General features: G+C 35.5%; 1 protein-coding gene across 41 annotated transcripts in view; it reads left to right on the top strand.

The window, feature by feature from the left end:
• Positions 1-26,036, top strand: part of PIAS2 (protein inhibitor of activated STAT 2) — a 105,250-nt gene that overhangs the window by 65,618 nt on the left and 13,596 nt on the right. For all 41 annotated transcript variants that reach the window (XR_011542696.1, XR_011542698.1, XR_011542699.1 and 38 more), the window contains 5 exons: positions 438-543; positions 1,929-2,002; positions 9,285-9,445; positions 18,697-18,830; positions 20,267-20,438. Coding sequence is in view for 28 of the 41 variants with exons in the window: in XM_070630072.1 (XP_070486173.1) it covers positions 438-543; positions 1,929-2,002; positions 9,285-9,445; positions 18,697-18,830; positions 20,267-20,438 (647 nt within the window). In the remaining 13 variants the exon portion in view is untranslated. The remainder of the gene's footprint in view (positions 1-437; positions 544-1,928; positions 2,003-9,284; positions 9,446-18,696; positions 18,831-20,266; positions 20,439-26,036) is intronic.

The following is a 26,036-nucleotide window of genomic DNA, read 5'->3' as shown; positions in this document are numbered from 1 at the left end:
CACTGGTGTTTGAACTTGGTTTCTGTAGTGGAACCCATTTTTCAATGAAAATATTGTGAGAGCCACGTTACATGAAAACAGAACAATTCTAGTTAAAAGTGGGCGTGGAAGGGTATGTTCTCATTCCTACTGTGGTGGCCCCTAATGTACCAGTTTTGCTAAATTAGAAACACTTTTTGAAAACCACTGATCTAACTTATGTTGTCTTTCACATGGATGTTTTAGAGTGATATGTGATTGAGAAATGTGTTTAATATGATTGAGTTGTTATTTGCCCTAAAGTAGCTGAATTGATTTTGTTCCCTTCCCAGTCATTGACCTTCCTGTGGAAGTTATTTTGAACGTCATTTGTAGAAACCAGAGTTTCTTAGACAAGTATTTTATATAAACAGAGACTATTATCTCTTGTCTTTAACACAGATTATCTTTCTTTGTAGAATTACTCCATGTCTGTATATCTTGTACGACAGCTCACATCAGCCATGTTATTGCAGAGATTAAAAATGAAAGGTATTAGAAACCCTGATCATTCCAGAGCACTAAGTAAGTAATGTTTGTAAGACTGAGCATATGAGATGCTCTAATGAAAAAGCCTCACATGTACATCAATCAACACAGGAACAATTTGGAAACAATTATTAGAAACCTAAAATGAATTTTGAGTTTAAAAATAATCTTAAGAATGGAGCTCTGTAAATTGAAAAACCCTTCTCTTAAAAACCACTCCCAAGAGCATCAATTTTAAATCCCAACTAGTCTAATTTTTGGCCTCTTCGTGAAAACTTATGTAAATGTCAGCTTGGTGGTAGTTATGATGCACATATTGACTTGAGAAAAGGACTGCAAGTCTTCAAAACCTCCAGTGTGGAATAGAATGTACATTTTAAAAAATATAAATAAGAGGCTCTTTTTGCAAAAGAAATATTCATACCTATCAATAATATTTGCCTTCTGAGATGTTTTATTTTGCACTTTTGCTTTTGTAATGTATAGTAATAGGTAGAGAAAAAAGTCTGACCCAAACTGTAAATAATTCAGATCAGTTACTGAATTTAATTGAACAAGACATTTTTCTGAGAAAGAGAATATTTTTTTCCCCTAGTTACCTGCCATACCACTGAATGAACCAGAAAAGAGAAAAGGATCCATAGATTGGAAAGGGAGCCAAGTAGGGCTATTGAAATGGTATTTTGTCTCTTATACTCATACCATTTCTAATCTCCTCAAACAGCACAGTAGTGATCTTCCTGCCTGGAGCTGAAAGCCAGGGAAGCTCTTCCCTAATTTTTCTTGCCCTGCTCTGGTTCTCCTGTCTCCAGTTCCAGTCCCATTCTCCCTGTAAGATGAGAATCAGGCCTCTGAAGGAGATGTATATATTTATTAGCTTGTATATGCAGTAACTTGTGTACACTACCTGGTGAATGAAATCACAGACATAATACCACATCCGTAGTAGTTTTCACTTGTCAAAGGGAGTATGAACATCTTTACCTTTTCTACTTGCAAATTTAACAGTTGTTGGACACATCAGTACTCCCTAGTAAAAAGTCATGATTGTTTGTTAGGAAAGTACTCAAGCTCAGAGCACTGCTGCCTTCCAATTCCTTTCCTAATTGTTGTATTGTTCTTTAAACAGTTTTCTGTTTTGAAACTCTTCCTTACCTGCAATTTTACTTTTAAAAAGAAAATTTAAAAATTCAGTTAAACGTGTCATCTAGAGTATGCAAGTTGGTAATTCTTTAACCTAATTGTGGAAGTATGATTATGTTTTCAATACATTAATACTTAACATTTTGTTTTTGTAGTTTCTTGTGCTATTCAAAGTGTTTGGGACATTTTAAATAAGATGATATATATTTTATAATTCTGTTCAGATGTCACAATTAATTAAAAACATTTTTTATTATCATTTTTCCTTCTTTTTAAAGTTAAAGAAAAACTTACTGCAGATCCTGATAGTGAAATTGCCACGACTAGCCTTCGGGTATCCTTGATGTGCCCTGTAAGTAAAGCCACACAGCGTTCTGGGACGTTTTACTTTTTATAATTAATAATTTTCCTACAGAAGTAAGTGTGGGGAATGAAGGGGATATTATGATAGAATTCTGAACCTTTCTTGTTTTCCCATTAAGGAATCTTCATGATTAAGCATTGTAATTCCAAAGAATGCAAACATTCTTCAGGCAATGATTGACTGAGAAGAGACCTAAAAGGATACTGTATCGAAGTGGAAAGAGAGCTTTAGGTTCAGAGTAATCTGTCACAGTCACTGCTATAAGTAATCCACAGCTCATAATAAACATGTATTGAGAGTTGGCTCCTTTTATCAGAATATAAACGGTATTGAAAAATAACAATAACGTTACTAGGACCTAATAAATGCTAGTTGATGGTTTTGGTTAAATGAGTTAAAATGTGTGAGATACCTTAATCTGTTTGTAATGTACTTTTAAATTGCACAGTAATGTTTATTTTATATCTCCTTACATAGAGACTGGGGGGAGAAATCAGTCAGCAACTCTGAGATCCTCCTGTGTGTTTGGTACTGAGCTAATTGTGGGAGAAAATACTAAAGACTTGATAAGAAGTTGTCAGAAAGTTAATAATCTAGTTTGAGAGGTAAAACTAAGTCTCATGAAAAAGCAGCAGACTCTACTTACCACATAGAATCATGCTGTTGGAGTACTAAAGAAGAGGCGGGAGAGGTCAGGAATAGTGCATGAAGGCTTCTTTGAAATCAGTAGCGTTGGAGGGGACCCTTTGTAGATGAGAGGAACTTTATGAGTCAGGAATTTGTGATGTAGTTTGCAGGCATTTGGTGACCAGCCACCATTGTGAGAAATAAACAGTTTTTTAAATGGAGAGAGATTGGTGTCAGAGAGAGAAAGGAATAATTTGTTGAGTTCTTACTTTATGCTCCTTATTTAACTGTCTTAGCAAACCTGTATGGAGGAGGAGTTCCTATTTTGCAGATGAGGAAACGCGGACACTGAAAGAGACTGGTTAACTGAAATCTCACAGTTAGTTAGTAGGAGGACAAGGATAAGAATTTTGGTCTTCTTACATTATTCCAGTTCTCTTAACAGGATAACATTATTGCCAGATTGGGCTAAAAGATAAATATCCTGGTTATAAGTCCACCTTTCTTATCACCCCAGAAAGTGCAGATGGATTTCTTTCTGAAGCTTTATATTTTATCATTAACTTTAACTTAGCTTTATTGAAAAGGAATAGAATGACATGAAATTGGGACTGTTTAGAAATTGGGAACCTGTGGTTATCAAACCCAGAGCGAAGGCCTGCAGCCTCAGCGGGGAGGACGCGAGTGCCCTGAGGCCATGGCAGAGCCCCGAGGGCGGATGTTTGCACCCAGGACCCCTCTGCTCACAAGCTGTGAGCAGACCTTCAGGCGTGAGTTCTTTGAGTGTCTTCACATTACCTTTTTCCTCCCTTTCATGTGAAAATTGATGTTAAATTGAAATACATGAAATTGCCATTTTGTTGGTCAAAAACAGATAGTGACACTTTCTTGTGGTTTAACCCCTAGTATATTCAGCAAATGTTAATTTGCCAGCTATATTCTAGTCACAGTCACTGTATGGGAGGGGAACTCATGTTACTTTTCATGTTTTAGTATGTCAGACTGTTCTGTCAGGAAGAAAGTGCTTCTACACAATTTACCTAAGGAGTTCTATAGTTGCACAGTGCCATTTTACAGAAATGTAAAATGTTATTTTCTTGGACCTCTTTTTTTTCTTCAACCACTGTACCATTCTACATGAGAACAACCAAAACAAAACACAATGGCTAAACATACTAATGGATTCCCCGACTTTAAAAATATTTTAAGTGGTATATCAGAATGGTTAGGATTGCTTCTATATAAGAATAGGGAGCAGTTCCTTTTAAATGTGACAATTTTAATAAAATTGACAGTTTTAAGAAAATTAACATTTCACTTATTTGACAAAATGAAGTAACAAGACCGTTTTTTTTTTTTTTTTTTTTGAGGAAGATTAGCCCTGAGCTAACATCCACTGCCAATCCTTCTCTTTTTGCTGAGGAAGATTGGCCCTGAGCTAACATCTGTGCCCATCTTCCTCTACTTTATATGTGGGTAACCTGCCACAGCATGGCTTGATGAGTGGTGCGTACGTCTGCACCTGGGATCTGAACTGGCAAATCCCGGTCCCCAAAACAGGAGCACATGAACTCAACTGTTCCACCACTGGGCCAGCCCCTACAAGATCCTATTTTAAGTTCGTTAAATGTTTTCATTCTCTGCCTTACCAGTGATAACAGGTCTGTTTCTGAGACTGTCTTTGAGTTTTTCTTTAGTATTCATCCTACCTGATTTTTTCAGAGCACTTTCTTTCTTTCCTTTTTTTTTGGAAGTAAGTTGGTGATGGATGGAAAGAAAGACAATGATAGATAACACAAAGATTTTTCGTTTGTTTTTTATTGAAGTAACATTGGTTTATAACATTATATAAATGTCACGTATACTCAGAGCACTTTCTAAGACAAGAATGAATGGTGCTCTTTGGGCTATAGTAGTGTTAACATAAGGTTGGGTATCTCTAGAATATGATGTATGTTAATTAGAAAAGTAAACAGGTATTTTGATCAAATCTAATGGATGGAGGACAGATGTTAGGTGATGAAAATAGTTTTTGAGGAAGAGACCGTACTAGTGTCAGTTGAAGAAAGCAGAATGGAAGTACAGCCAGCTGACTGGAAATAACACAGAATCTGGTGCGGTGATGGGAAATGGAGAAAAAAAAAATGGATGATTGGCACTTGGAAGGATAAGAGATGAACTTTGGGTTTATTAGGCAAAAATGAGAGAAAATGATAGCTTATGGTGGTGAAAGAAATGATCTTATTTCACAGCATGTTTGTGAAATGATTTAGAGTAGACTTGAGTCTCGTTAGGGAGCACAGTCCAAAGCCTCTGTTCTTGGGACCTAAGAAAGGTGATTTTACAGCACTTGTTGAAGAGGCATCTGATTAAGTGTGCAGAATTCTATTTCTGAACACAGCATCGGGATTTTACACAGGAGTTGTATTTTGGTGATATCAGCTGGTGATTTTCAGTCTGTCCTCCAGAGGATGGCTGGGTGACCAGGGTTAGAAAAGGGACCTAGGTTTCATTTTTTCTCTTACGATTCTGACTAATATGTTTTAAAAAGGGGGTCAGGAGGGGTTCTGTGGCTAATAATAATTTAGAACCACTGATTTGTGCCATTTTTACTTATAAACTCTTAATTTAGATAGATACTAATTAGTCTACATTGAAGTGAAAATCCATTTAGATACTACCTGCTTAACATTTTAATAAAAACAAGTGTATTGGTTAGACATCATTTCATTCATAAAAATGATATGTTTCAAAACAGCACCACCATCTGACTAAATCGATTTTAGCACATTCAAATTAACATGCCATAATAAGTATTAGGAAATTGATCAGATTTGCCAGTTAGAAATAAGTGCTTTCTTAATTTGGGAAATGCTCGTTAATTCTTGTAAGACAGTAGAGTAGGATTAAATTTAGGATCAGCAACTTTTGTATTCCTGAATGTTGTCATTTCTGTATGCTGTGGAAATTCTGAGGCAGTGACAGGAGAGCTGAAAATAGCATAGAAGAAGAAGAAAAAAGCAACAGTTTGCAGAGTGTGGCTCAGAAATACCTGGGAGTCCCTGAGACTCTTGGAAGAGATCCATGAAGTCAAAACTATTTTTATAATCCTACTAGAACACAATTTCTCCTTTTTTTGCCCTCATTCTCTCATGAGTAGCCAGTGATGTTTAACAGGGATTACCTGACAGATGGTGATGTCATTGTTCTGATGGCTGATGGAATGGGTACTTGTGTATTCTTTTGTTTTAAAAGTGTCTGTTTTAATTTCTAATACAACAAATACTGATAAATACAGCCTACATTCATAAAACCTATTTTAGGTTCTCAGTCTTTAAGAATGTAAAGGGATTCTGAAACCAAAAGTTTGAGAACTAGTAGCCTAAGAAAACCATAGTAGGCTGAGTTAGAGCATTATTTTAAAGAAACAAATTACAAAAATTGACAATACCTACTTTATTATAAAATTGTTCAGTAGAAAAGAAACAAAAGTAAAAATTTAAATTAAAGTCTGTTATTCTAGAAACATTTTAGTAATATTATTACTAATAGTATGATTTATCTTTTAGATTTGACTCTATATTCGTAATCATATGTGTGCTTATAGGAAAAAATTGTATTGTGCTGTATATACTGTTCTGTGGTTTACTGTTTTTTAAATTAACAGTATATCTTAAATGTATTAATGTATGTAGATCTATCTTATTTTTATCATTGTAGGCATTTTGTTGAAGGGTTCAATGTAACTTATTTATTCACCCTTTTTTAGTGATTATTTGGGTTGTTTCCAAACACTGATTGTGTAAAAAAGCAGTGATGGAAAATTGCTAAATAAAGCACCAGCCGGTAAAATCCAGTACTATGTATTTTTTTTTTTTTTTGAGGAAGATTAGCCCTGAGCTAACTACTACCAATCCTCCTCTTTTTGCTGAGGAATACTGGCCCTGAGCTAACATCCACGCCCATCTTCCTCTACTCTATATGTGGGACGCCTACCACAGCATGGCTTTTGTCAAGCAGTGCCATGTCCGCACCCAGGATCCGAAACAGCGAACCCCAGGCCACCGAGATGTGGAACATGCACACTTAACTGCTGTGCCACTGGGCCGGCCCCCCAGTACTATTTTAAAAGATTAATATGTCGTAACAGAGGGATAATGCAAGTATAGTGTGACTTTAGAAAATGTATTAAAACTTTATATTAATAATTAACAGGGGGGGAACCCCCGTGATCATCTCATTAGGTGCCGAATAGGTATTTAGTCATTATCCATTCCTAATAGAACAAAAACTCTTAGCAAATAGGAAAAGGTAGGGAATTAAGACCAAAAACTAGCACCGGGTATAATGTTACAAAACTAGGAGCGTTCTCATGAAAGTGAAAAACATTTGGATTTGTGTTATAGCTCCACCAGCTGTATCTCAGTGAGTGTGTTGTTTTTAGCCTCTTGTAGCCTTAGCATCTTCATTTCAAAAGTAGAAATATAGAGAGTAGTCCTTCTGGAGTCGTAGAGTTGTTATGAGAGTTATATGAAGTTTATATAAAAGTCAGCACACTGTAAAAGTCTGCATTACTTAAGGGATGATTTGTTATTGAAGGTAGGGAAAATATAGAAGCAAATATTGCAAGAAGAGAAGTTGCTTCAGGTTCCATTCTTACTTTTTTGTCTGTCTTAAATAATGAGTTATATTGTGCTGGATACTTGCACAAATTACTATAACTTCTAAGGTCTTTTTAGAAACCTAGTTCGACACGTAGGCAGAGGCGGTATAGCTCAGTGATAAGAGTATGGACCCTAGAGCCAGAGCTTCGTAGTTCAAATATTGTCTCTGCCACTTTCTGACTTTGTAATGTTAGTCAAGTTACTTAGTTTCTTTGTGCCTCAGTTTCCTCATGTATAAAAGGGAGGTGATAACGTATATCTTCTGTATAGTGCAGTTGTTAGGTTTAAATGTAAAGTGTTACTAGCATTAATGTAGAGTACTCAACATTGTGCTTTGCATGTAGGTAGAGCCATGTAAGTGTTAATTATTGCTATGATGATGAATTGGCTAAATTATTTTCTTTTTAAATTACAAAATAACCAAATATTCATTTTAGAAGAATGAAATTACAGGTAAACCAAAAGGAAAAAAAGTACTATCCTAAATTCCTACCCCTCAGGCAGAGTTAACTGTTACAAGTTTTCTGTTAATTCTAAAGACTTTATAGTACATATGAAGAACTCCTTCCCACTTCCCTTCCTTTCTTTTTGCCTCTTTTCCAGTCTCTCCATTCATTCTGCTGTCTGGTCAAGAAATAGCACATGCTGCATGCTAAGTACTGTGCTGTAACACTTGGATTACAGTGGTGAAGAGCGACCTAGGCCTTGTCCTTGAGGAGTTTAGAGTCTAGTGGGAGAAACAGATTTTCTATGGCAGAGCTGGTTATAAACCAAGATTTTTTTCTGTAAAGGACATATAAGAGAGGTTTGAAATGCTATCCAGGAAGCTGTGGTCTGATCTAATCTGGCTATTGCGTGTGTTTTGATGTTAGTATACCTCCGTCAACTGGAATAAGAATTGAAGCAGAGGACCTTAGTTACACAAAAGTATATTGAGTCATTGACACGTGGTTATAGAAAAGTGAAAAAATTTTATAAGTGAAAAATATATTTGCAATTAGTATAACGTGCATGCACGAGGCTCATTAATATAGAGCTCCCATAAATAGGTACTTAAGATTAATACCCAAATGGAAAATGAGAAAAGGTTATGAACAGACAGTTCTTGGAAACACAGATGACTCTTAGAAGTGAAAAAAAAGAGGCTCAGCTTTATTTATAATAAGAGAAATGTAGATTACAACTGTAATGGGGTGTTTATCAGATTGGCAGAGATGAAAGAATTCAGTAGCACTATATTGACAAGGTCGAGGGTAACCAAGCACATTAATGCATGTATATGCATAAATCAGTAGATATCCTCTGTGGAAGATAGATTGTCAATGTCACAAAAATCACAGATGCACTTTCGAAACCTTTGACCCAAAAATTTCACTTCTGGGAATTTGTCCTATAGATATTTATTGCAGCATTATTTGTAATAAAAGATTAGAAAGAATTTAAATGTCCATCGCTAGGAAGGGTACTGGTTACGTAAATAATCTTTCATATCAATCATGATACCTTCATATCATAATAGCTCTTTACGTTTTGGTACATGTGAAATAATCACCAAGTTATATTTTGTCACAAAAGGTGCAGAATTGTGTGTATATTGTGTGCTGCCATTAGTTGGAACGTGTTTTTTAAAATACACGTTTGATTATGCGTGAGAGGACGTGGAAGAGATGGACAGCAGTGGTTCCCTCTAAATAGGGGAACAAGTGAGGAGATATGTTTTCATTGTATATTTATCTTTTTCTGTCTGAATTTATGTGTTACCTATTTTCAAGAACTGAGATGGTCTCTTAAAAATCTTAGGGCAATCAATGAATACAAATAAAATACATAGTGGTCTTGATGGAAGTAAATTCTGGTTTGAATGTCTTTTTCATTTTAATCTTGTGTGACTTCTCCAGACTTTGATGACTGGCTGTTCACTTTGCGGCTTTGTTCTTCTTTCTGAAGTGGTTTCCCATGTTGTTGTCCCTGTCCTGTAGTTAGGGAAGATGAGGCTGACAATCCCGTGTCGTGCAGTGACTTGTACACATCTACAGTGTTTTGATGCTGCCCTTTATCTGCAAATGAATGAGAAGAAGCCCACCTGGATTTGTCCTGTGTGTGACAAAAAAGCTGCCTATGAAAGTCTAATTCTAGATGGGTAAGTATATCCCAACCTAGCTATATTAGCTGTGTCTCCATTCAGCACAACCTTAGAAAAAGTCTACTGTAGCTTAAAGTCTAGATATTTGTGTTTTCTGCTTTATGCTTAATTGTTCTCAATCTTGTTTTTAAACTGTGGTTAGTGGCCCTTTTGTCTTTATAATATGATTTTTGTTGGGGACAAGAGGGTGTGTAGCTTCCTTTTCTTTGTGCTCTCATAGATCATATTTCATAGCCCATAGGGAAGAGAGGAAAGTCCACTTAGAGATGTCATTTTGCTTACATAGAACTTTGTAAGGAGCAACTAGGGTTTGTATAAAAACACACAACAGGAGGTAGGGTAGGTAGAGTTGTGTTTCGAAGCCGGTAAGTTCAAAGTTGGAATTCACGCCCAGATTTTTCTGACTGTGGACCGCAAACTCTTAAGCATTATCTTATGTTGCATATTTCAGAATTTAGAAAATAATATGAACTAATTATCACTAAACGAGGTACCTTTTCTTTTGGATAACGCTTTAAAAAAATGCATATATCGTCTATGCACCACTGTAAGATTTAGAAAATACAATTAATGAAAAGATTAATATAAAATCATCAACATTACATCGTATAGTGATGTCTTTGTTATTGATGTAAAAAGATTGAACTCATACTTTACATAATGATTTGTATGTACATATGATTTTCGCTCACTATAGACTGAAAAATATCCTAGATCTTTAAAGATAGTTTTACAGCATTTTTTCCCCTAAGTTTTAAAAGTATTGCTGTGTAGAGAGGAATGAGGCCATGAAGAGTGAATGGGACTTTCAGTTTTCTCTATAAACTTAACTGGGTTTTTACTTTTTATTTATTTATTTTTAAAGATTTTATTTTTTCCTTTTTCTCCCCAAAGCCCCCCGGTACATAGTTGTGTATTCTTCGTTGTGGGTTCTTCTAGTTGTGGCATGTGGGACGCTGCCTCAGCGTGGTCTGATGAGCAGTGCCATGTCCGCGCCCAGGATTCGAACTAACGAAACACTGGGCCGCCTGCTGCGGAGTGCGCGAACTTAACCACTCGGCCACGGGGCCAGCCCCCGGTTTTTACTTTTTAAATCTTTTTAACATTTTAAAATAATTTCAAACTTCCATAGAAGTTGCAACAGTAGCACCAAGAGCCTCCTGTGTAACTCTGACTCAGATACATCAGTTGATGACATTCTGCCATGTTTGTTTTATCACACTCCCTCTTAATATATATGTGTATACACATTTTTGGCTTGTGCACGTATGTGTAGAGAGAAAGAGATGATAATTATGACTATTTTCAGAATTCTTTTGAACTCTTGGAGAGTAAGTAGCTTATGTCATACTCCTTTGTCCATTAATATTTTAGAATGTGTTTCCTAAATACTTGATATCCATTATATGGGTATACTACTAATTGTTTAAATGTTTTTTCTATTATTGCCTATATTGTCTGCTTCTACGTTTTCTATTTTAAGTTGCCTTGTGATATGAACATTTTTGAAGCTTTTTGTGTGTGTGTGTGTGTGTATGTCTATGGATTTTTTCTTAAAGTTCTTAGAAATTGAAATGCTGAATCGAAGAGAATATATAATTTTAAGGCTTTTACTATTTATTATAAAGATGCTTCCCAGAAGGAGTAAACTGTGTCACTTCACTGTCCTGCTAGTAGTGTATTAGAAGCCCACTTCTCTGTCTTCTTACCAACCATATATATCGTATTAAATCTTATTTTTAAAATACCTTTACCAATTTCCTAGTTGGAAAGGTTTCTTACTGTTCTGATTTCTGTTTTTTCCATTACAAGAGTTATCAAACAATCTTCATCCATATATTGGTTGTCACAATAACTTTTCACAAATTGCCTCCGAGTGTTCTTTTTTTCATTTTTCTTTGTGGTGGTTCGTCTTTTTCTTACTAATTCATAAGTGGTCGTATATATTGAGGATGTTAATTTCTCTGTCCACATGTGCCAAATATATTTTCCTAGTTTGCCTTCTAATTGTATTTATTGTGACTTTTTTCATTCAAAAACTTTAAATTTTTATTTCAAAAACTCTGTCTTCTCATTTTGGATTTCTGTCTTTAATGTGTTTGGAAAGTCCCAGAGATTTTATGTGAACATTCACTTGCTTTTGTCAGGTATTTTTATGGTTTTTTTTCTTTCCTTTTAGTTGTGCAGTTCTTCATTCCATCATGCATTCCTTCATGAATTTATTCAACATAATACTTACTAAATACATGCTGTGTGTCAGATACTGGGTCTAAAGTGGTGAACAGAGCACTTCTAGTGTGAGAGACAGTAAGAATTACATATTAAGTGTTAAGTGCTTATAAAGGTAAAGAATGGAGCTATGTGAGGAAAATTGAGGAGGAGGAAGAAACTTTAGGGTGGGAGTAGGTGATCCCATTAAAGTAGGGTCACCCTACCCTACCATGCTGATTGTTAGTCAGTAGTCTCACCAATGTCTAGACTAATCTGTCCTGTGGACTTAAGATACTGCCTCCGTCATTTAATGCATTCTTATATATACTAGTGTTAATTTCTGAACTGCTGTTTGCTCTGTTGATCAAAGCATTAGTCGGCCAGTACAAAACTATTTTAATTATTGGATTTCTGTTATGTGTTAATATCGCTTAAGCCGTATGTTTCAGCATTTCTTGATTATTTTCACAATTTGTTTTGCCATTATTAACGTTTATTCTGGCAGAATAAAAGAGTTCTCAAATTACACAAAGCAATCCTGTTTGGTTTTTGATTGGAATTATGTTAACGTTTTCAGTACAATTAGGGAAAATAAACATATTTAAAGTATTACATCTTCTGATGAAGGAGGCTTTTTTTTCCCTTTTTACTCATTTTTATCAGCTTTAATGAGGTTTAGGAACTGCCTATATGAAAAGTGTACAATTTGATACATTTTGACCTATATATACTCCTGTGAAATGATCAAGACAATCAAGATAATGAACATATTTATCACTCTCCGAGTTTTTCCATGTTTCTTTCTAATCTCTCCCTCCCACTATGTCTTTAGGCAAATACTGTTTATATACTTTCTGTTTCTGTAGATTAGTTTGGATTTTCTACAATTTTATATGAATGGAATCATGAAGTATGTCTAGCTTATTTTATTCAGCATACTTATTTTGAGATTCATCCACATTGCTACATATACCAATAGTTCATTTTTATTGCCAAATAGCATTCCATTGTATAGATATACCGCAGTGTATCAGTTCACTTGTTGATGGATTGTTTCTGGTTTGGGGCTTCTGCAAATAAAGCTACTGTGAACATTCATGTCCACGTCTTTGTGTGGACTGATGTTTTCATTGGGTCAGTACCTAGGAGTGGAATCCTTGATCACATGGCAATGTGTATGCTTAATTTTTAAAGAAGTTAACCAAACTGTTTTCTAAAGTGGTTGTACTATTTTATATTCCCACTAGCAGTATATGAGAGTTCCAGTTGCTCCACATTCTCAGCAACATTTGGTATAGTCTTTGTAATTTTAGACATTTTGCTGGTATATAGCAGTACCCCACTGTGGATTTAATTTGCATTTTCTTTATGACTAATTATATTGAGCATCTGTCTGTGTGTTTACTCACCATCTGTGTATCTTCTTTGGTAAAGTAACTGTTTAAGCTTTTGCTCATTTTTAAATTGGATTGTTTGTTTTCATATTATTGAGTTTTGATAATTCTTTATATATTCTGGATACAAGTCTGTTATCAGATGTGTGATTTGCAAATATTTTCTGCCATTCTTCTTTTCAGTCTCTTGATAGTGTCTTTCAAAGAGCAGAAGTTCTTAATTTAGATGAAGGCCTAATTTATCAAGGGTTTCTTTGAAGGATTATGCTTTCGATATTAAGACATTTTTCCCTTACCCAAGGTCACAAAGATTTTCTCTATGCTTCTCTTAGGAGTTTTATGATTTAATTTTATATTTAGGTCTATTATCCATATCAAGTTAATTTTTGTATATGGAACAAAATAAGAGCCAAGGTGGATTTTTTTTGGCATATGGCTATGCAGTTGTTCCACCCCACTTGTTGAAAAGATTATTATTCGTCATTGAATTGCCTTTGCACCTTTTTCAAAAATCACTTGGCCATGTATGTGTGGATTTATCTCTGAACTCTGTTTTGTTCCATGGACTTGTCTATATTTACGTCAGTACTGCACTGTCTGCAAATCAGTGTAATGTGCCTCTGCAAACTTTGCTCTTTTTCACAGTTATTTTGGCTGTTATAGATCTTTTGCTTCTCATTGCAAATTTTAGAGTCAGCGTGTCAAGTAGAAAAACATCTGCTGGGATTTTTATTTGTATCGTGTTGAATCTATACATCAGTTAAGAGTGACTTAAAAATATTGAGTCTTCTGATCCATTAACATGATTTATCTCTAGTTATGTCTTAGTAATGTTTTGTGATTTTCCGTATATAGGTCTCATATGCCTTATGTCACATTTATCCCTAAGCATTTCATACTTTTGATGTGGTATTTAAAAAAAAATTCTGGTTGTTGCTAGTATATAGAAATATAGTTTTTTGTTTCTTTGTTTTTTTGAGGAAAATTAGCCCTGAGCTAACATCTGCTGCCAATCCTCCTCTTTTTGCTAAGGAAGACTGGCCCTGAGCTAACAGCCATGCCCATCTTCCTCTACTTTATATGTGGGATGCTTACCACAGCATGGCTTTTGCCAAGTGGTGCCATGTCCACACCCCGGATCCAAAGTGGCGAACCCTGGGCCGCCGAGAAGCAGAATGTGCACACTTAACCACTGTGCCACCAGGCTGGCCCAGAAATATAGTTTTTTATATATTGCTCTCATATCTTGAACCCTTACTAAGGTCAATTTGTAGTTCTAGTAGCTTTATAGTAGATTACATTGGATATTCTAATGGACACTAATGTTGTTTGTAAATAAAGACAGTTTTACTACTTCCTTTGTAAACTGGATGCCTTTTATTTTTGTGTCCTGCCATTTTGCACTGTCTAGTCTGGTACCATGGGGTTTTACATTGATTGACTTTCCAATATTAAACTAACCTTGCATTCTGGGGATAAATCCCACTTGTTCATGATTTGTTAACTTTTAGATTTATTGTTTGGTTTCTAAATACTTGAGAGATATTATCTATTGTTTTCTTGTAATGTCTTTGTCTGGTTTTCGTATCGGAGTAATGCTGGCCTTATACAGTGAGTTGGGAAGAGTGATAAAGCTCCTCAAATATTTGGTAGAATTCTCTAGTGAAGACATTTGAGCCTGGAGTTGTCTTTGTGGTAAAGTTTTTAGCTACAAATTCAATTTCTTTAATAGACATAGAATTCCTCAGATTAACTGTTTCTTTTTTGGGAGGTTTTTGATTACTGTTTCAGTCTCTTTACTTGTGATTGGGCTACTCAGATTCTCTATTTCTTCTTGATTCAGTTTTGGCAGGTTGTAGAGTCTAAGAATTTATCCACTTCTGCTAGATTGTCCGATTTTTGGCATATAGTTTTTCATAGTATTCTCTTGTAATCCATTGTATTTCTGTGGTATCCCTTATAATTTCTTCTCTTTCATTTCCAATTTTATTTATTTGAGCCTTCTCTGTTTTTTTCATAGTCTAGCTAAGTGTTGTCAGTTTTGTTAATCTTCTCAAGGAACAAGCTGTTAGTTTCATTGATCCTTCCTACTGTTGTTTTGGTTTCAATTTCATTTAATTCTGCTCTAATTTTCATTATTTCTCTCCTTCTGCTGACTTTGGGCTTTGTTCTTTTTCTAGTTCTGTTAGGTATAGTTTGATTGCTTATTTGAGGTTTTTCTTGTTTGTTAATGTGAGCCTGTATTGCCATCAATTTTCATCTTACGACCACTTTTCCTGCATCCCATATGAGTTGATATGGTGTATTTTCATTTTCGTCTCCAGATAATTTTTGATTTCTCCTTTAATTTCAGTGATCCGTTGGTTGTTGAGTAGCATGTTGTTTAGTCTCTACATATTAGTCACTTTCTCAGCTTTTTTCTTGTAGTTGATTCTAGTTTCATAGCATTATGGTCAGAAAAGAGGCGTGGTATGATTTCAGTCTTCCTAAAGTTAGGAGGCTTGCCTTGTTTCCCAACCTATGGTCTGTCCTTGAGAATTTTCCATGTGCACTTGAAAAGAATGTGTATTCTGCTGTTTTTGGATGGGGTGTTCCATATAAACCTCTTCTAGTCTAGTGTTTCATTTAATTCCACTATTTGCTTGTTGACTTTCTGTCTGGATGATCTATCCATTGATGTAAGTGGGGTGTTAAGGTCCCCTACTATTACTATGTTGCTGTTAATATGTCCTTTTAATAGTTGCTTTATGTACTTTGGTGCTCCTGTGTTAGGTGCATATAAATTTCTAAGTCTTATGTCTCCTTAGTGGAGTGTCCCTTTTATCATTATATACTGTCCCTCTTTGTCTCTCCTTGCTTGTTTTATCTTGAAGTTTGCTTTGTCTGAAATAAGTATGGCAACACCTGCTTTCTTTTGTTTGCCATTAGCTTAGAGTATCATTTTCAGTCCCTTAACTCTGAGCCTGTGTTTGTGTTTAGAGCTGAGAAATGTTTCCTGGAGGCAGGATATTGTTGCATCTTGTTTTTCAGTCCCTCCAGCCACTCTATGTCTTTTGATAGGAGAATTCAGTCTATTTACATTTAGAGTGATTATTGATATGTGACAGCTTAACGCTGCCATTTTATCACTCGTTTTGTAGTTATTCTGTATTTCCCTTGTTTCTCGTTCCATGTACTTTGGACTGTCAATTCAGTTCCATAGTTCTCCATGATGGTTTTCTCTTTATTTATCGTTTGTGTCTCTCTTCTGATTATTGCTTTAGTGGTTACCATGAGGTTTGTATAAAAAAATCTCGTAGATGAGATAGTCCGTTTTCTGATAGCTCTTATTTCCTTAGTCTAAGCAGGTTCCATCCCTTTCCTCATCCCTGTCTACGTTATTGTTGTCACAACTTACTGTGTTTTGTGTTGTGAGTTTGTGGTTAAAATGATTATGATTATATTTGATGTTTTCTTTCCCTCTATCTTTAGTGTTATAATTGTTAACTAATGTTCTGTTAGAGAGCTGCAATTTTCTGATTTTGTCTGCCTGTTTATCTCCTTGCTCAAGGCATTGTATACTTTTTCTTTTTTCTTTTTCCAGGTATGAGGGCCTTCTTTATCATTTCCTGTGTGAGGGTTTTGTGGCAATGAGCTCCCTCAGCTTTAATCTGGGAAAGGTTTTATTTCTCCATCATATGTGAAGGATATTTTTTCTGGATAGAGTATTGTTGGCTGAAAGTTTTGTCTTTCAGAATTTTGAGTATATCATTCTACCCTGTCCTTGCCTGTAAGTTTCTGCTGAGAAATCTGCTGAAAGCCTGACACAGTTTTCTTTGTAGATATTTTCTTCTGCCTTGCTGCCCTTAATACTTGTTCTTTGTTGTTGACTTTTGCCAGTTTTACAAATGTATGCCTTGAAGATGTTTTTTTTACATTGATATAATTAGGAATTCTATTAGCTTCTTTTCTTGTAATTCCAGCTCCTTCTCCAGGCTTGGGAAGTTTTCAACTATTGTTTCTTTGACCAAGCTCTGTGCACCTCTTTCTTCTCCGTCTGGAATACCTATAATCCTTATGTTGCATTTCCTAATTGAGTTGGATATTTCTTGGAGAATTTCTTCATTTCTTTTTAGTCTTAGTTTTCGCTCCTCCTCCATCTGAAGCATTTCTATATTTCTGTCCTCTCATTTGCTAATTCTCTCCTCCATAATATAAGCTCTGTTATTCAAAGACTCTAGATTTTTCTTTATCTCATTCATTGTGTTTTTCATCTCCACCATTTCTGATTTTTTTTTTAATGGTTTCCATCTCTTGTGAATAATTCCCTCTGTTCATTAATTTTCTTCCCGATTTCATTGAACTGTCTTCCTGAGTTGTGTAACTCATTGAGTTTTTCTTTGATAGCTATTTTGAATTCTCTGTCGTTTAGATCGTAGATAGATTTCTCTGCCTTCAGGGTTGATTTCTAGGTGCTTGTCATTTTCCTTCTGGTCTGGAGTGTTAATATACATGTTGATACTGTTTGATCGGGTGGATTTGTGTCTTCACATAGTAGTAGTATCTGATTGCGGATTCCACCTTCCAGCACTCCTTCCACTGCCTCCCGGGGGGTCCACCACCTCCACCTTCAGACACATGGCAGTGTGTATCTCTCAGACATCTGTTGTGTTGTGTGAATGTCCTCTGTTGGTTTATGGGTATCCTTTTTGTTGTATCTTAGGGGGGAGAGTCTAAGGGAAGAGCTCACTCCACCATGATGCTGATGTCACTCCTCTCTATTACTGTTTGAGTGAACTTAAGTCTGACTAGAAGGTTGTCAATTTTACTGATCTTGGAGTATCAGCTTTCTGGTTTCATTGATTTTTTTCTATTTCATTGATATCTATTCTTTCTTATTTTCCTTTTCTTGTCTGCTTTCACTTTAATTTGATTTTCTTTTTCCAGTTTCATTTAGCTAGAAGCTGAGGTTATTGATTTGTGTCTTTCTAATATAGGAAGAGTACTGCTGTAAATTTTCATCTAAATACTACATTAGCTACATTCCACAAATTTTATTATATTTTCATTTTCATTCAGTTCAGAATACTTTTCTAATTTCTGCTCTTTTTTCTTTGTTTCATAGATTATTTGGTTTAGTTTCCAAATATTTGTGGATTTTTCAGATATTTTTCTGATGATGATTTCAAATTTAATTTCTTTTTGGTCATAGAACATAATTTATATGCTCTGAGTTATTGTAAATTTATTAAGACTTCTTTTCTGTCCCTATTCTTCCCTCCCTTCCCCACCCCTATGATTCTTTTTCATTGATAACTTATAAATCATTTTTCTACAATAACCTTTATGTTTGCTTATGTTTGTTTTATGTGGTGTGTTAGAGGTGGTTCTTCATTGCCTATCTCAGCTAGGAGGCTCTGTTTCTATTTCTGTTTAGCCACTGACTTTTTAGATGATACTCACTAAGTAACTTTTTTGTTGCCTGTTAAAACCTAGGCTGAAGAGAATATAATAGTTATTGTAAGGTGTGAAGTATTGAAATGCCAAAACAAACAGAAAAGTCAGGTAGCATTACTTTTGTCTCCAAGGTAATGTGTATTACTGTTATTTCACCTATTAACAAAGCCATTGACTACATTTATGCACTTCTTAATTGCTTTATAGGCTTTTTATGGAAATTCTCAATGACTGTTCTGATGTGGATGAGATCAAATTCCAAGAAGATGGTTCTTGGTGTCCAATGAGACCGAAGAAAGAAGCTATGAAAGTATCCAGCCAACCGTGTACAAAAATAGAAAGTATGTGCAGAGTGGCAGCAGAGAGCATAGCAGTGAACTAATGCAGCATTGTCTTTCTCAGTAACCTTGGCCACTAGGACTATATTTGATTCTCAGTTTTCTGACTTTATCTTTTGATCATCTGTTACATGTGTAATTTCCCCCAACTGATTCTTTCCATAAGAGATGTGCTAAAGTTTATACCCTCCTATAATTAGCCTTTTCACAGTATGTTTTACATATGTAAAGTAAATGAAACAATCACCTAGGATCATTTTAATATATAGTGTTTGTTACAAAATGAAAAGTTATAAATGACATTTCTATAGGCGGTTTTTCAGAATTGTTTTTGGAGTTCCTGTACTTAGGATCCCCAAGTGGAGGTGTGGCTAGAGAACCTGCATCGTCCATTAATGGGGGAGCGGGGGGTGTCACATGTTAGTTGCTAAAAAAAAGTGGTACACAAACTGTTGCCATTCTTTGTGGGAAGGAATTTGACCATTGCCTTGGTGACCTGAGATGTACGACTCAGCCTTCAACTCTTTGCACCTGTCCAAACTGAGTGGCGAAACTCCACGGCAGTTTGAGTAATTTAAACCCTTAAGTGTGAACTTAAGGTTTCTTTTTATTTGACATAGTCCGCTCACTGCATTTGCGTTCTGTGGTGACTATATTTGATATTCTAATAATGTAATGAATAATAAATGTTCAGAGTAAGAAGAGAGGAAAAAGTAAAGGATTTATGTCAATATTAATTATTCTTCTGTGACTGTTACTGAACCTCCTGGTGGAATGATTTAAGATTTCCCTCATCTTTGAGAAAAACAGTGACTTAATTGATTAGTTGCTGCTGCTTTTCCATTATCAACTAGCATTCATTTTTTGCTAAATAGATTGCAGGGCATAATATAGTTTCTCTGAAATGGTGAGTTAACATATGATGAAGTTCTGGCTTATGATGAAGAGCCTATACACTCTTTGATATAAACACGATTCCTTTGCTAGAATGGAATTATCTGATTTTGACTTAATGCTGCCACACGTCCTTGAGAATACACAGCCAGTGAAGCCACATACTCTTGTCCGTGGCCAGAGACCAGCCCCCTAACTCCAGAAGTCTGTCTGTAAAATGACTGCTTACCTGGGGAGACAGCGTGAGCAGCAGGATCTGCGCAAGTCGATTGGCAGTACTGGGGAGATGACTAAGAGCATGCTGTCTGAAGGAGGCCTTTGAACCTCTGTCAAGGCGTAGAGCTCATCTTGCCTCCCCAGGTAAGCAGTCATTTTACAGATAGATATCTGGGGTTAGGGAGTTGGTCTCTGTCCATGGGACAGAGTATGTCGCTTTACTGGCTGTGTATTCTCCCAGATATGCTACACATTTAACGCTCTTCTGGCTTGAGTTTATTTATGTTATACCTTTGGTTTTTAAATTTTCCTTTTGTTCTTATATGCAGGTTCAAGTGTCCTCAGTAAGCCTTGTTCAGTAACTGTAGCCAGTGAGGCAAGCAAGAAGAAAGTGGATGTTATTGACCTAACGATAGAAAGCTCTTCTGATGAAGAGGAAGACCCTCCTGCCAAAAGGAAATGCATCTTTATGTCAGAAACACAAAGCAGCCCAACCAAAGGGTTTGTTAATTTATAGTTCACTATTGTTTATTACCCTTGTGACTAACTGTTCTTGGGATAGGTTTGTAAATGTCTCTGAGAGTTGCATAACTCTAGAAGGCGATTTTTATTTGCCTTTGTTCAGTTGAAGTATTTTCAGGTGAGCACAGTGTTATGGGAAAGCAAATTTTGATCAAGAAAATACTCCTATCTTTGGGAAGTGAGAGTTAAGATCTCATGTCTAAGTATTTATTTCATATTTGATACTTTTTGTCATTTTCTTGAACCCATCTGAAAGGAGGAAATTTGTCATCACAGACCAACATGAGGAAGCGTGGTGTAATGGAGTGTAGAGTTGGGAATCCAACAACTGTGGATTCCAATTTTGACACCATTACTTACTCATTCTGTGATCTTGGATGGACTTGTTTGAACCTCCTTTTTCTGTTCTGTAAAATGGGGTTAAGTAATGCCTACCTCATAAGATTATTTTCAGGTTTCAATAAGATAATGAAAAGAGCTTAGCCTCAGTGTTGGGCACATGTTAGTTTCTCAATAAAGATTGATTGCCTTCCCCTCTCACCCTCTCCAGGGCAAAATATGGGCAAGTAAATGCATTCTGGCATGTATTGTTTATGGTTCATCTGGCAGAGGCATTGCTGAACTATAGTAAATGACAGGTTTGAGTATTTAGCAATAGGTGCTTCTTGGAGATTTTGGAACCTGCAAGAAAGGACCAGAGGTTTATCTGGCATTCCGTGAACACATTCTTTTAAACTTGAGTGTGCCAGTCTTGATTTTTTGGCTTCTCACTGCACTTTATTTCTTCTAATGGTTTTATTGGGGTATAATTTATATACCATAAAATTCTCCCATCTTAAGTATTCACTTGCACAATTCAGTGATTTTAGTAAATTTATTGAGTTTGTACAGTCATCATCACAAATTCAGTTGTAGAATATTTCCAACATCCAGTAAACTTCTCTCGTGTTCATTTGCACTTAATCCCCATTCACACCCAGATCTAGGCAACCATTGATCTTCTTTTCATGTTTAGAAATTTCCAAGTTCTAGACATTTTATATAAATGGAATTATACTGTCAGTGCACTTCTGTCACATTCTTTTTTTATAGTTACTTTTGAAACCAGGAGAATTAAAACTTTTGTGTTGCCTTCTTCACTGTTAAAATATTTATATTTTTAGATATGATTTACACATAATAGTAAGGGTGTATATTTTCTTTTATCCATTTAATCAGAATGAGACCTTTTTTTGGTGGAACAGAAAATGCAAAAAGTATTGCAAGTGGGTTTTTTTCTGGAATGCTGATCATTTATTGCTCCTTTCAGACAATTTGTTTGGCATGTCTAGAATTTAAATGATAAAAAATGAAATTATAATTTTGGAATGTTGACCGGAGTGGAGAATCATGGGAATGAATACTTAGATGTGGTGTTTCCAGATTTTACTCTCTAATAATATCCTATAGAATATGCTTGGAAAACATGAGTTGCACAGTATTATAATTAGATGGATTCATGCCAGGTTGAATGGTTGTGCATAGTGATGCTAACTTATGGATTGATGTGGTCTTGGAGGGTGTCTCTTGTGGCATGCCATAAAGAACCACCCTCTATCTGTCGTTTAGCACATTTTATCAGTACTTGATGAAGACATGAAACTGGAAGAATGGCATGTACATGGGGTGACAGAATCTGAAATGGCTTCAATATGCAGAGGATAGTTCATACCTGTGGTCAGCTACCATAGAGATAGATGCAAGACTCCTCATCTAGGTTAAAAAGAAAATAAAAATTAATATTGTAACCATCAGCTGGATATTAGTGACTAAACCAGCAACATATGATAATTTCTGTTTAAAAAGTTAGCTACCAAGCTCATTTTGTGAAATCAATATAACTCTTAATACCCAAAGTAGATTTATATGTTATCAGTCATACAGAAAAATCTTTATGAAATAGGCTAATGTGGGAAGATAAATGAAAATTCTGAATTCAATATTAGGAAATTATTTAATTATATATTAAAAGGGCATTCATTACCACCAAGTAGGGTTTATCCAGGAATGCTTTATTATTAGGAAATATATTAATGAAATGGATCTTGTCATAAGGAATACTATGTAGTCATCTTAATAGATGCTGGAAAAGCATTCAGTAAATTAATAGCCATTCCTGATAGAAACTCTCTGAAATGTTAGAATTCATTTAATGGTTTGAAGAGTTTACCACTTAAGCTGATTTGTTCTTAGTCTCCATTAATAAAAGAAGCATAGTGTCTGGAAAACATACCATGCCAGTTTTGTTACATTTTGGGCTAGATGACTTTCACTTATACCATTTTACTTAGTGCTGGTCATCAAGAAGGGTATAAACAAATGAGTGCAGCCAGAGGAGGGGAACAGGATGGTGAATAGTGGAAACTGTAGCATGATGGGTGAATGGCTCTCAGGATGGAAGCTGTTAAGCCAGGAGAAGAGAATATAAGGTGTAGTTATCTTGTAGTTCTTAAAAGGGAGTCATTGTGATTAACTGGATTAAGTTTATCCTTTGTTACAACATTTGGTAGATCTAAGACCAAAGCAGGAAAGATACCTGGAAACATGTTCAATTTGAGGTTTATGAACACAAAGAATGTTGATGTCTAGTGCTGAAATTACACTTTCTGTGTTAAGGTAGAGTGTGTGACATCTGTCACAGTGTCATAGTGGAGACTTATGCTGTGGTTATATCATCTCTGTAACCTTTTTCAACTCTTAAACTTTTGTGGTTTTGTTCCTGGTCATCCTTTTCATATCCTCTCTTGTGGCTCAGCATCTAGAATTTTTATGGTTTTCCTCTGCTGTGTAAGTTTGTCGTAGGACTTCTTGGTCAATGATAGTAAGCAAATGAGAAAGAATAGAGAATCAGAAACCAGGAAAACTACTGTAAGAGTCCAGAAATTATGTGAACAGTTATTTTTCAAGAGGTATTGTTTTAGTAAAAATTATTCTTAGAAGCAATTTTATAAAGCACCAAGAAGTAAAAAGCATTCTGCCTAGAGGTAACCACTGTTAACATTTTGATGGTACTCTTTCTAGCCCCTCTCCTTGTGTACCTATTCTAGTCTTTAAGTGCAGTCGTATAGTACCTATCAGAAGAAGCTGGCACTTTCATCTAAGATATTTTTCTACATTGAAAGACAATTGTAAATATTATGCCCCTACTCCATTCACTGGAAATTGAATGACTGCTTTGTTATTAATAAGGAGGTATTCTAAAGATGGGAAAGAAAGAATACAGAAAAATATGTATTTCTCTAGATTAAGAATCATTAGGAATTGGTAGCAAAATTGAATCTTTTAAAAAATATTTTTATGATCGTAAAGTGGGAGTACACAATGAATTTCAGGTTTATGGGTAAAAGTTCAAGTTATTGGATTGTTAACTCATTTCCAGATGTCTAAGTGTGAGCCAACTAAGATGAATTCAGTAATCCAGTACACAGTCTAGAATACTAATACTTGCTATATTAATACTAAGTAGTAAATAGTATTAATTAATTAGTATTTATTAATACTAATACCAGCAATTTACTTTTATGCTGTGATATTATGGATGAAGCTATAAAAGTTAAAAATATATATGTGCATATGCATAATGTATCTGTCTGCCTGTTTGTGTATTTCTCAATCCTATGAGGAGGCAGTAACAAATGTTAAAAGCTTTTTAAAAACTTGTATTACTTTATAGCATCACATTTTTATACATACAGTTCCATCAGACATAGCCATCAGACATTTACATTTCTCCATGGTCCCTGTTATTCCGTATCTATAAATAGATCTATTTTTTGCATGGGCATTAGATTCATTTTACCTTTCTGAATGTGATCCTTGTGAAGGTTCTGGTTAAAACAAAAGTCTGCTACCAGTACATGGTTTGATAATTCTAACAAATGTTTAATTTCACTCATTCTATTTAAAGTTGCATTTGTGTTAATGGTTGCAAAGTTCAGGTAATAGAAATTAATCTACCCTAAATAGTTGGTTTTTCAGATGTTTTGCTGAGATTTTATATGTTGATTTAATAATTTGTACTCTCATTGGATTTTACCGTTTTCACATGTTGTGATGGTCACCATTTTGTATTGGAGAGACAAGGAATAGTTATTTAATTTAATGTTATGAGAACAGAACATATGCAATAATTAGATATCTGTTACTATGATGACAGACAGCGTGTTGAACAGTGACCTGACTCCTGTACAGATGTAAGGAAAGTGGCCAGGAGAGGAAAGTGAGTCTTGTTGTTATTGTTTCCTATAAATGTGATCCACATTGAAGGGTCAATTCAAGATCAAGACAAAAGAAAATCTCCTGTGAGATATCAAAGGAAGAGATGGGGAAACAGGAGGAAGGCTGGCATTGTTTCTTTCTTGTGAACCTGAAATTTTTCTTTTAGTTTCTTTGGTGTCAGAGGAAAAAAGATAGATTAAATGTACTTTTAAGTAGGAATTTTTTAAAATAAATGAAATCATATATGTATGTTTGTGTGTATATAGTGTGTGTGTGTGTATATATATATGTCTTCAGAAGCTTGCATCTTAGATTTTTTAAAAAACATGATTAAGATGTTAATGCTGTGAGGAAGCAAAAGGAAAAAAAAACCCTTGGGGCCAGCCCCGTGGCCACGTGGCCGCTGTGGCGGCCCAGGGTTTCCCGGGTTCAGACCCTGGGCGTGGACATGGCAGTGCTCGTCAGGCCACGTTGAGGTGGCGTCCCACATGACACAACTAGAAGGACATGCAACTAAGATATACAACTATGTACCGGGACGGGGTGGGGGGGGGGGTGGTTTGGGGAGATAAAGCAGAAGGAAAAAAAAAAAAGATTGGCAACAGTTGTTAGCTCAGGTGCCGATCTTTAAAAAAAAAAAACACACAAAAACAGAGCCACTTTTTTAACCCCCTCCTCAGCACTAACACACCAGTCTCTTTCTCCTTCTTACTGCCTTTGCCCCTTTCCTAATTTCTGATATGCATCCCTGTGTGAGAAGTAGGATCATGTGTAATTTGAAAACACTTTTGGTGATTTCCCATTCTTCTACTGTCATCCCTGGAGAGGACTATTGTTTTCAAAACTCCAGAAAAAGATATGCTTTAATACAACGTAACTTATTTGATCTCCTCCCAGGTTTTCTCTTTGCTCCTCTGGAGTCTGCCTTTTCTAACGTTGCTCCTCCTGCTTGTGGTTTCAGGTCTCTAGGTAACATGGAAGGCCAAGAAACATCCTCCTGATTGTAAGCTAGACAGGTTGCTCTGTGGAAGATGACTTCCTTCCCTCTTCATCTTCCTCTAGAAAATATGTTTTGAAATACTAGGCTTATGTTATTGTCTAAAGCATGTTATATTTCCTTTGCCTCCTAAATGGTTCAGGTTTTAAAATTTTTCAACTCTGACCTATGTTATTTATTTAGTTTTCTGAGACTAAGACAGTTGCTAACTCTCAAGATGACTTTGTTTTCCATATTTCTGGTGACATCTATATATTTTTTTTTTATGAGAAGATTCACCCTGAGCTAACATCTGTGCCAGTCTTCCTGTTTTTTGTTGGTGG

The sequence above is a fragment of the Equus przewalskii genome, chromosome 7, assembly GCF_037783145.1.
Source record: "Equus przewalskii isolate Varuska chromosome 7, EquPr2, whole genome shotgun sequence".
Lineage (NCBI taxonomy): Eukaryota > Metazoa > Chordata > Mammalia > Perissodactyla > Equidae > Equus > Equus przewalskii.
Note: the sequence above shows the minus strand (reverse complement) of the source record. Positions and strands in the feature narration are given on the sequence as shown.